General features: G+C 34.5%; 1 protein-coding gene across 1 annotated transcript in view; it reads right to left on the bottom strand.

Moving 5' to 3' along the window:
* Positions 1–12,470, bottom strand: part of UNC13C (unc-13 homolog C) — a 351,117-nt gene that overhangs the window by 120,399 nt on the left and 218,248 nt on the right. Inside the window, exon 15 of the mRNA XM_046653916.1 lies at positions 10,155–10,281. Coding sequence (XP_046509872.1) covers positions 10,155–10,281 — 127 coding nt within the window. The remainder of the gene's footprint in view (positions 1–10,154; positions 10,282–12,470) is intronic.

Raw genomic sequence — 12,470 nt, 5'->3', positions numbered from 1 at the left:
GAACTTTTACATAGACTTACAGCATTCACTTTTTATTTAATTTTTTCAATCATTTTATTGAGGTCATAATGGTTTATAACAGTGTAATTTCAGGTGTACATTATTGTTTGTCAGTTTCTGTATAAACTTTATCATGTTCACCACCAATAGTCTAATTTTTTTATCTTTCACCATACATAGGTGCTCTTTTACCCCTTTCACCCACCCTTCAACCCCCTTTCCCTCTGGTAACCACTAATCTGCTCTCTTTGTCCATGTATTTGTTTATCTTCCACATATGAGTGAAATCATACAGTGTTTGTCTTTCTCTCTCTGGCTTATGTTGCTTAACATAATACCCTCAAGGTCCAACCATGTTGTTGTAAGTGGGACAATTTTGTCTTTTTTTATGGCTGTTTAGCATTCATTGTATATATATATATACCACATCTTCTTTATCCATTCATCAGTTGGTGGGCACTTGAGTTGCTTCCATGTCTTGGCTGTTGTGAATAGTGCCGCAGTGAACATAGGGTTGCATAAATCTCTTTGAATTGTTGATTCCAAGTTCTTTGGATAAATACCCAGTAGTAGGATAGCTGGATTATATGATATTTCTGTTTTTAATTTTTTGAGAAAACTCCATATTGTTTTCCACAGTGGCTGAACCAGTTTGCATTCTCACCAGCAATGTATGAAGGTTCCCTTTTCTTCACATCCTCTCTAACATTTGTTATTTTTTGTCCTGTTAATTATAGCCATCCTGACAGATGTAAGGTGATATCTCATTGTAGTTCTGATTCTCATTTCCCTAATAATTAGTGATGTTGAGCATTGTTTCATGTGCCTGTTCACCATCTGTTTATCTTCTTTGGAAACATGTCTTTTCATACCCTCTGCCCATTTTTTGATCAGGTTGTTTGTTTTTTTGTTGTTGAGTTGTATGAGTTCTTTCTATATTTTGAAAACTAACCCCTTGTTGGATATATAATTTGCAAATATTTTCTCCCAGTTGGTGGGTTGTCTTTTTGTTTCGTTCTTTGTTTCCTTTGCCTTGCAGAAGCTTTTTAGTCTGGTGTAGTCCCGTTTGTTTATTTTTACTTTTGTTTCCCATGCCTGAGTAGACATGGTATTCAAAAAGATGCACTAAGAATGATGTCAGAGTGTACTGTCTATATTTTCTTCAAGGAGTTTTATAGTTTCAGGTCTTAATTCAAGTCTTTAATCCATTTTGAGTTAATTTTTGTGTTTGGCAAAGGATAATGGTCTACTTTCATTCTTTTGCATGTAGCTGTCCAGTTTTCCCAACACCATCTGTTGAAGCAACTTTCCTTTCTCCATTGTATGTTCTTGGCTCCTTTGTCAAAGATAACTGTCCATAGATGTGTGGTTTTATTTATGGACTTTCAATGCTATTCCATTGATCTGTGTGTCTATTTTTCTGCTAGTACTATGGTGTTTTGATTACTATATCTTTGTAGCATATTTTGAAGTCAGGGATTGTGATGCCTCCAGCTTTGTTCTTTTTTTCAGGATTGCTGTGGCTATTCAGGGTCTTTTGTTATTAAATATAAGTTTTAGGATTCTTTGTTCTGTTTCCATGAAGTCATTGATTCTGATCGGGATTGCATTGAATCTGTAGACTGTTTTTGGTAATATGGACATTTTAACTATTATTATTCTTTCAACCTATGAGCATGGAATATCTTTCCATTTCTTTATGTCTTCTTCAATTTCCTTCAATAATGTCTTATAGTTTTCAGTTATAGGTCTCTCACTCCTTAGTTAAATTTATTCTTAGGTATCGTCTTCTTTTTTTTGTGATAGTAAATGGGAGTAGATTCTTGACTTCTCTTTTTGCTAGTTCTTTATTAGTCTATGGAAATGCAACTGATTTTTATATGTTGATTTTGTATCCTGCGACTTTGGTGTAGCTGTGGATTATTTCTAATAGTTTTCTGGTAGATTCTTTAGTATTTTCTATATATAGAATCAAGTCATTTGCAAACAGCCAGAGTTTCACTCCTTCCTTTCCAATTTGGATACCTTTTATTTCTTTTTCTTGACTAATTTCTCTGACCAAAATCTCCAGTACTATCTTGAATAGGAGTGGCGAGAGTGGGCACCCTTGTCTTGTTCCTGTTCTCTGAGGGGTGGCTTTCAGTTTTTCACTGTTTAGTATGATGTTGGCTGTGGGTTTATCATATATGGCCTCTATTATGTTGAGGTACTTTCCTTCTATACCCACTTTATTGACAGTTTTTATCATAAATGGATGTAGGATCTTGTCAAATGCTTTCTCTGCATCTATTGAGATGATCATGTGATTTTTATTCCGCATTTTGTTAATGTGGTGTATCACAAGGATTGATTTATGGGATGTTGAACTATCCCTGCATTGCTGGTATAAATCCCACTTGATCATGGTGTATCATCCTTTTAATGCATTGCTGTATTCGGTTTGCCAATATTTTGTTGAGGATATTTACATCTATGTTCATCAATGATATTGGCCTATAATTTTTCCTTCCTTGTACTATCCTTGCCTGGTTTTGATATCAGGGTAATGTTGGCCTCATAGAATGAGTTAGGAAGTGTTTTATCTTCTTCAATTTTTTGAACAAGTTTCAGAAGGATAGACATTTTCTTTGAGTATTTGGTAGAATTCTCCATAGAAGCCATCTGGTCCTGGAGTTTTGATTTTTGGGGTGGGGGGGTTTTGATCACTGTTACAATATCTTTACTTGGGATCAGTCTATTCAGATTCTCTATTTCTTCTTGATTCAGTTTTGGGAGGTTGTTTGAGTCTAAGAATTTTTCCACTTCTTCCAGGTTATATAATTTGTTGGCATATAGTTTTCATAGTGTGCTCTTATAATTCTTTGTATTTCTGTGGTATCTGGTGTAACTTCTCTTTCATTTCTAATTTTATTTATTTGTGTCTTCTCTTTTTTTTTCTTAGTGAGTCTGGCTAAAGCTTTGTCAATTTTGTTTATCTTCTCAACAAACCAGCTCTTAGTTTCATTGATCCTTTCTACTGTTTTTTTTTAAGTCTCTATCTCATTTCTTTCAGATCTATTCATAAGTGTTATGTCCTTTTGGTGGAATGTCCCTTTTATCATTATATATTGCCCCTCCTTGACTTTCACTGTCTTTTTTATCTTGAAGTCTGCTTCATCTGATAAAAGTATGGCAACACCTGCTTTCTTTTGTTTGCCATTAACTTGGAGTACCATTTGCTTCCATTCCTTCCCTCTGAGTCTATGTGTGTCTTTAGAGCGGAGACGTGTTTCCTGGAGGCTGCATGTTGTTAGGTCTTGTGTTTTAATCCACCCAGCTACTCTTTCTCTTTGGATTGATGAATTCAATCCATTTACCTTTAGAGTGATTCTTGACATATGAAGGCTTAATACTGCCATTTTATCTCTTGTTTTCTGATTGTTCTATATTTCCATTGTTTCTCTTCCCTTTTATTTCTGATTGCTATTTCAGTTTGGTGGTTTTCTGTGATGGTTTCTCAGTTTTATCTTCATTTATTAATTGTGGCTCTGTTCTGATATTTTGTTTAGTGGTTACCACGAGGTTTATATAAAAGATCTTGTAGATGAAATAGTCCATATTCTGATAGCCTTTTATCTCCAGTAGCCTAAGCAGGTTCCATCCTCTCCCATTTCTTCTTCTGAGTTACTGCTGTCACAAATTATTCTCTTTTGTGTTGTGAGTTTGTGACTAAATTGAAGTGTTTATAGTTATTTTGTATCCTTTCCTTTCTCTTTTATGTTATAATTGTTTGCTAACCTGTTTTGATAGAGAGCTGCAATTTTCCAATTTGTCTGACTGTTTATCATCTGCTCAAAGCTTTGTAAACCTTTGCCTTTTTGTTTAAGATATGAGTGCTTCCTTCAACATTTCTTGTAAGGGAGGTCTAGTGGCAATGAACTCCCTCAGCTTTTGTTTATCAGAAAACCTTTTATTTCTCCACTGAATCTGAAGGATAGTTTCTCTGGATAGAGTTTTCTTGGCTGAAAGTTTTTGTCTTTCAGTATTTTTAATATAGCATTCCATTCTCTCCGAGACTGTAAGGTTTTTGCTGAGAAATCTTCTGAAAGCCTGATAGGGGTTCCTTTGTAGGTTATTTTCTTCTGCTCTGCTGCCCTTAATATTTTTTCTTTGTTGTTGATTTTTCCTAGTTTTACTATTATATGCTTTGGAGAAGGTCTCTACTCTTTGAGGTAAATAATTCTATTGGCTTCAGGTACTTGTAAGTCCAGTTCTTTCCATGGGTTTGGGAAGTTAGCAGCTATTATTTCTTCAAACAAGCTCTCTGCTCCTTTGTCCCTCTCTTCTCCCTCTGAAATACCTATAATCCTTATGTTGCATTTTCTAATTGTATCACATATTTCTCCAAGAATTTCTTCATTTTTTAAAAATCTTAGTTCTCTTTGTTCCACCTGAAATATTTCTATATGTCTATCCTCTAAATCACCAATTCTGTCCTTCATAACGTCAGCTCTATTTTTTAAGGATTCTAGATTATTTTTTATCTCATTAATTGTGTTATTCATCTCCAGAATTTCTGTTTGGTTCTTTTTAGAGTTTCAATCTCTTTGGTGAAGTATTCCTTCTGATCATTAATTTTATTACTGAGCTCATTGAATTGTCCTTCTGAGTTTTCTTGTAATTCATTGAGTTTCTTTATTACAACTATTTTGAATTCTCTGTCATTTAGATTGTAAATTTCTGTGACTTCAGAATTGGTTTCTGGAGACTTGTCATTTTCCTTCTGCTCTGAAGTGCTACTGTAGTTTTTCATGGTGTTTGATGAGCTGATCCTTTGCCAGGGCATTTGTAGTAGTATCAGTTTGCAGGTTCCGCCTGCCACTTCTGGGGTTGGGGGGAGGTGGCACGTGCTGTGTCTGCTGGAAGTTGTGCCACTGAGCTCATCTATGTTTGCCCGCTGGCTGCAGCCACTTGGCTGGTCACACATGCACATGCATGTGCTCTGATGATGGACTGCTGCCTTGGCAGGGGACCAACCAAGCTGGTGCACTAGCCAGGAGGGGAGGGGTGATTTCTTTTCACTTGAGTGGGTGGGCTCTGTGCTCATGGGTGGTTTGCCTGAGCTGCTCCACTTGGTGGAAGCTCCTTCATGGGGCCTGGGCTGCACCACTTGGTGGAGAGCTTTCCCACGGGCGAGGCCCCTGTGGCACAATGGTTGCTCCTGCAGCTAGCCTGCAACTCTGAAAGCAAACACATTTGCACACAGGCCTGGCTGCCCCTGCCTCCTCTTACAGTCTTGTGCCAGGTGTTGTGTGAGGACCCATGACCCAGATGGCTGCCACAGAGGAGGGGGAGGGTTCTATTCACATCTTTCCACTGCTTCCCAGGAACCCAGCCCCCACCTTCAGATGTATGGTGGTATGGATCTCTCAGATGTCCTATTGTGCTTTGTAGAGAATCCTCTGTTGGTTAATGAATGTCCATTTTGTTGTAACTTAGTGGGCGAGAGACTAAGGGAACAACTCACTCTGCTATAAGGCTGTCATCACTCCAACATTCACTTTTTAAATTCTATTAGTTGCTTTTGGATTTTCTAGATGCACAATTTTGTCATATAATACTGACAGCATCATTTGATGCTTTTACAATCATACTTTTCTATTCATTTCTTGTTTCATTGCACTGCCTATGGCCTCTAGTCCAATGTTAAATAAAGGTGATGTTATCACTTATCAGTCTCATTCTTGATCTTAGTCCCCTTGCTTTTAAAATTTTATCAATATCAGTAAGCATGTTAGTTTAGTTTTTTTTTTGAAGGGGGAATGTCTTTTATTAGATTAAAATAGTTCCCTTCTATTCCCAACTTGCTAAGAGATTTTTTATAATAAATTGATGCTGCATTTTATTGAATGATTATTCTGTGAGTTGTGTTTATGATTGCAGGAATCATTCTTCCTTCATTCTTTAAATGTGGTAAATTGCATTCATTCCTTTAAAAATGTTTAGCTAATCTCACATCCAGGAATAAATTCCTCTTCATCCTGTTATGTTAGTCTTTTTACAAACCACTGGATTCTGTTGGCTAATATGTCATTTGAGTTTTTTTTTTTAAAACTATGTTCATGAGAGAAATTGAGCTGTAATTATTCATATTTCTTATGTTCTCAATAGGTTTTAGGAGTGAGGATATGCTGACCTTAAAAGATGATTTGAGTATTCCTGCCTTCTCTGCAACAGTTTGTGTAATATTGGTGATATTCTTCCTTAAACAGTTTTGGAGCCATCTGGGCTTAGAGTTTTATTTGTGACAGGATTTGTAATTGAGGATTCAACTTTTAAATAGTTATGGGCCCATTCATATTTGTGTTTTTTCTTATGTTAGCTTAATACTTTCTATTTTTAAAGGAATTTGTACATTATGTCTAACTTTCTAAATCTATTGGCATAAATGTTTTTTTTTCATCTTTGTAGTATCTTTAGTGGTGTCTTTTCATGATAATTTGGGACATTTCCTCTTTCTTTTTCATCTGTTCCAAGCCTTTTTTTTTTTTTGTAATGATTGGCACCTGAGCTAACATCTGTTGCCAATAATCTTCATTTTTTTTCTTCTTCCCCTCAAAGCCCCCCAGAAATAGTTGTATATTCTAGTTGTGCGTACCCCTGGTTGTGTTATGTGGGATGCCACTTCAGCATGGCCTGATGAGTGGTGCAATGTCCACACCCAGGATCTGAACTGATGAAACCCTGGGCTGCCGAAGTGGAGCATGAGTACTTAACCACTGGACAACGGGGCTGGCCTCAAGTCTTTTTTGATTTTGTCAGTCTTTTCAAAACCAACTTTGGCTTAGTAATTTAAATTTTGCAAATAATTTTATTCTAGGTCATATTTATTATTTTATTTCTTCTGATTTCTTTTGACTAACTTTACTTTTTAAAAATTTCTTCTGATACATTAATGACCTTATGATTTTTTTTCTTGTATCTATACAGAATTAAAGCTATAAATTTTCCTCTATTTCTTTTTTAAGTGCAGTCCACAAGTTTTTACAAGCCATATTTTATTATCACTTAAAATATTTTATAATTTACACTGTGATTTCTTCTTTGACTCATGAAATATTTAGAGTGTTCTGTTTAATTTCCCTATCTGGTGATTTTCTAGTTATCTTCTTAGAGGTGATGTCTGGCTTAATTCCAAAGTGGTTTGAGAACACATGTTTCAATTTTTAAAAATTCATTAGATTTGCTTTATGGTCCAGCAGATAGTCTATTTTGGTAAATGCACCGCGTGCATCTGATAACAATGCGTATTTTGTCATGATTGATTATAAATTGTAGATAGGTTGTGTGTCTGTGCACAAACTGTATGAAAAATAGTCTATGATTAATGTGGAATCTTTGGATGACCAGATATAGATAGAGATCTAGATAGAAAAATATCTCTAAGGATGTTATTAATGCTGTTGAAAATTTTCTTTTCTCCTCTGATTCTTCAATCAGTTGCTGAAAGAAGTGTAATCTCCAAATAGAATTGTAGATTTGTTTATTTTGCCTTTTACTTTGGACAACTTTTGCTTTCTATATTTGCCAACATGTTATATCATACATACAACTTTAGAACTTATATATCTTTTTGTTGAATTACTCCTTTAATCATCATGAAGTGTGTCTATCTCTCAAAATATTTCTTATTTTAAAGGCTATTTTGTTTAATATTAGTATAACTGCATGAGTTTTCTTTCAATTATTGTTTTCATCCTTTTGAATCACCTTTCTATTTTAGGTGAACAAATTGCAAGCAAGATATTTTGGGTTTTACTCTTTTATCTAGTAAGACAATATCTGCTGACTAGAGTATTAATTCATTTACATTTTATGATTACACTTAATTTTCTGATATATCTAATTTTAAATCTATCATCTTGCTTCCCCCCTAAGTTTTCTACCTGTTCTTTATTCTTTTCATCCTCCTTTCTCACTTTTAAGTATTTTTTCTCTCCTCTTCCCCCATTATATTATTGATGCATAGTATTATATTATACCTTAAGGAGTTACACTATATATTATAATATGCATCTATGACTTATTAGTGACTTGTACACTTTCCAAACAATTCAAGGATCTCATAACATAGTAACTCCATTTATTGCTCTTTCACCTTTTCATGCTATTGTCTTGTATTTTAGTTCTATGTATATTTTATTCTATAGAAATTACTTTTTATTTTAAATAGTTAATATGTGTTTATTCTTTACTACATTACTTTTCATGCTTTTTATTCTTTACTACATTACTGTATTTTCACCTTGGGTAATTTTCCTTCTATCTGAGGCATGGCTATAGTATGTATATTTTTGGTGAAGGTCTGCAGGAAATCGGTTCTTTTAGCTTCTCAGTTATGTAAATGTCTTTATTTGTTTTTTTTTTGAAGGAGTTTTTGATGCTTCTAGAATCTAAGTTGTTAGTTGTTTTCTTTCAGTACTTAAAAGATATCATTGCATTGTATTCTGGTTTCAATCCCTTCTATTCCACACCTAGTATCTTCCCAAACATTGCTCTGGTACTACTCTTTCTCTCTTCTCCTTTTCTGGGTCTCAATTCTTTGTATATCAGATCTTTATAATTTGTTCCATATATTCCTTGTTCTATTTTTTCTATATCTTGCATTTTCTGTGCCTCTCTATGTTTTTATATGGATATATTGTCCAATCCTATCTTCTAGTTATTTTAGCCCCTCTTCTGCTGTGTATAATCTGCCATTAAGCCCATCTATTATATTCCTAATTTAATCGTATGTCAGTTCTACAATGTCCATATTATTCTTACAGATTTCATTTTTTTTGGTTGAAATTCTCCCACATTTTGAAGTATACATCAAAGTCCATGTCTGATAAGTCTAATATCTGTTTTTATCTTAAATTCTAGTCATTTGGTCCTGTTGCCTGACAGTCTTTAATTTTTTGTTGACTACTATACATTGTTTGTGAAAAATTGAGGAAGCTTTGATTATTTCCTCCAAGGAGGATCTAAATTTCTCCTCATAGGTAGAATGCAGGGAGATTACCATGATCTATTCAAGGCTTGGTTTTAGTCAGGGCTATTTCCAGTTTGCCTTTATTTCTAGGGCAGAGCCCTTCAGGGATCTCACCTGAAAGCCTGCGGTATTTATAAGCTTCTTCTTCCTTAGAAAGCCTTGACCTCCAATTTTTGTCTCCCCAGCATTGTGAGAATGCTGAAGTCTCCATGTAGTTTTTAATCTCTTAGTGCCTAATAAGTGCTTAATCATAGTGCTTAATCATAGCCTACATATTCCTACCTCCATAATTATGTTCATAATTTTTCTTTCTACCTTAACACTTGTTTTTTTCTTTTCTTGCCATAACCTGACCATACTTTCACAGTTACATCAAATGCAACTGCATCCATAAATACTGTGTAGAGTCCCCCAAATAAGGCTAATGTCTCTCTTCTGTGAGGCCCCGTTGCACTTTACTTGTACTCCTAGAATTAGTACTTATTTCGTTTTGCCTTGCTTTATCATGACTTTGTACTTATCAATGTCTCCTAGAGTATAAGTTCCTTCCTGAGTGAGGTCTTTATAGTATTTACTGTTGTCCTTCAGTACTTGGCACAGCACCTGGTATATGGAAGACCCCCTCAATAGAATAAAGTAGAATTCTAATAAGTATCCACTGCAGAATATTACATGTCTGATTGTGTGATTACAAATGTATTTCATAGAGACGTATTTATGAAAAAAGTTACCTGTTTAACGATGACTTCTATTTTAGAAATATGAATCTCTACGATATTTTGCAGTTTGAATTAAAGGGAAAATCTGATCATATAGATCAATATACAAGCACTGTCATTTTCCCCAAAAAACCTAGTTTCAAGCACTTTTATAGGATATAGTTTCATCTTGTAGGCTATATCCTATCATGTGTTTCTTTCTCTTTGAGTCGAATATCCAAGTAAGTCATATTTGAAAAATGCAACACAATTCAATTAAATATGGTTCCCAAAGACATGCAAATCAGTTAATGTTAATTTTATAATAGAAATGTCTGCATTTAAATGAAGACTGTGAAGAGATTTTAGGGCTGCATAATTCAGGTGTAATTTTACAAGACTATGATTTGAGAACAAACTTGGGGGTGAAAATCGCTACTCACAAGGAGTATTCAGGAACAGCATCCTTGAAGGCAGGAAGTTCTCGCACATATTCATTATAAAACCATTTCACTTTGAAATGCAAATTCATATAATCGGTGCTCTTGCATAACCGCTGCTTTTCATGTTCTATAACAGATAAAATCAAACATTTAATAAAGTTTGGTTTGCCAACAATGCTGCTGTGTTCCAACCTACTTTTATTATTAGTATTTCAAAAAGGAAGAAAATAGTGTATTTGTGGTCAAAGCAAAGTGAATTGCTAATGATGGACCTGAAATTTTATAAAACGCAGAAAATCATCATAGGTCCTATGTAGAGTAGGTCAAGCAGTAATGTGAAATAACTTGAATGTTATAATGTGCCTTCCTAAAAAAGGTGAGAATTCTGAAGCAATTTAAGAGTAATACCATACTAAAATTTTTCTATTTATCTACAAACTTCCATAGTTTGACTACTCTTAGCCTGATGCAAAGTGCCAGAAAGAATAAAACCTTTAAGCATGGTTAAAATATGAATCAAACTAGGAGACATAATCCCTGATTAATACTGGAAAGTGAATGAGTAGATCACATTTCAGGCCTGGATATTTAACACTTAAAGAATTGAGGTAGTTGAAATGAGGGGAAATATATCTAATTGCTAAGCCAGATGATTTCTTCTTCACCTTTTAAGTTCAGTTAAAATTATTTTGCACCCTGTGGTTTTTGACACTTCTTTAGCAGGATTTCCTAATATATGGTATTTTTTCTCTCTTGCTCAAAAAGTATAACTTCAAACTGTTATTTTAATCTGGACTTACAGTACTGGGGAATAGAGATAAGTAATAGTGTTACAGAACACATTTCTCCCCTGCCCCCATTATTAATATCCTGGGCAATTCTGTCTACGAGTTTGGACACAACCAAACCCAAAATGTCCCTAACTATGTTCATTTGAAAGTGCCCTCTGAGAAGTTCTAGTTGAGGTCTGTGAATCTTCTTCAAATTAAGGGCTTGATTTATAGTAGAAACATCCCATATATTACATTCCAGGCTGAAAATATTAATTGAAGTAATTAGATTGTTATAAACAAATTGAAGGCATCTCTACTTTCCAAAACCTTTCTATAGAGGAACTTAAATCCCAATGATAAACACAAGAGGTAACACATCCCCAAATAGAATATTTTCAAATTATCTAAACAATAACTAATTCAAGACAATTTATAGAACCAAGAGAGAGAGAACAGACACACAGAAACAAAAGTAATAAACTAATCTTTCTAGACCAAACTCCAAACTTCCAAATAAAATTAATGAACTGTGATGTTTTGCTTCAGCTCCCTTCAAATTCATTTCAGTTTTTCCCTCTTTCGCCGCCGGCTGTCCCCACTACACCTCTCCCTTTAGATGTCTAGCATCCTTCTACACTTTTAGAGGAAACATTTACTTGATAAAGTCAGAGGTAAGAATTTAATGCAGTAACACATTGAAACCTAGACAAGAGAAGACCCTTGCCCTAGGACTCACACATTTAGAGTGCTCCACTTACCACAAATACAAACTCAAAAACTAAATACCTTGTGGGCTCCTCTGTCACTTGGGATCCCACACTTGGTGCTGGCACAGAGCAAGCCAGAATGCTAAACGTTTGCTCTCTTGACTAACATCACTTGCTCTTATGATTAACACCTTCTAAGCCCCAGAGAAACACTTTGGACTATCTTTTCTTCTGTATCCTAGAAACAAAAGATTACTGTCCAAATGCTATCAAGGTTTGCAGATTGCCATTGCTGACAACAGAAATGGATACTGCTTTGGAGGATGGGAAGGAATTTGAGCTATAAAAGCATTTAGATAAGAGAAAGGGCAAACTAATTAACTCAGCAGATTTTTCCTCTGGACAGCATAAATGCAGTGGATTATTTTTCAAATATTAACAGGCACCTCTTTTCTTTGGTTCCAATTCATGCTTTCAAAGGCTCTCACAAATCCATGCAGTATGCGAAACAAGCACACATGATAGCTCAGGAGTATTCTGAATATTAAACAATCCATATTACTCTCAAAGTTTGTATATGTGCAGTTCTAGATATAATATACATGAAGCCTGATATTGATTCTTTGCCAACTAGATGGCTATTGAATGCTAGAATGGTCCACAGTTTTATTTTTGAAATTTAGACTTATGAAATTTAACTAATTAAATTTTAGTTGTATTCAAATGATTTATATAAAAGTTTACATAAAATAATTTGCATTTTGTCCTCATTTTAATAAATATTTGAATATTTTAGAAGAAAATAACTTTCTGAAAACTATAGGAACTATATCTGA

Source organism: Equus quagga, chromosome 2, assembly GCF_021613505.1.
Source record: "Equus quagga isolate Etosha38 chromosome 2, UCLA_HA_Equagga_1.0, whole genome shotgun sequence".
Taxonomy (NCBI): domain Eukaryota; kingdom Metazoa; phylum Chordata; class Mammalia; order Perissodactyla; family Equidae; genus Equus; species Equus quagga.
The sequence above is the reverse complement of the archived record's forward strand: the minus strand, read 5'-3'. Positions and strand labels throughout refer to the sequence as shown.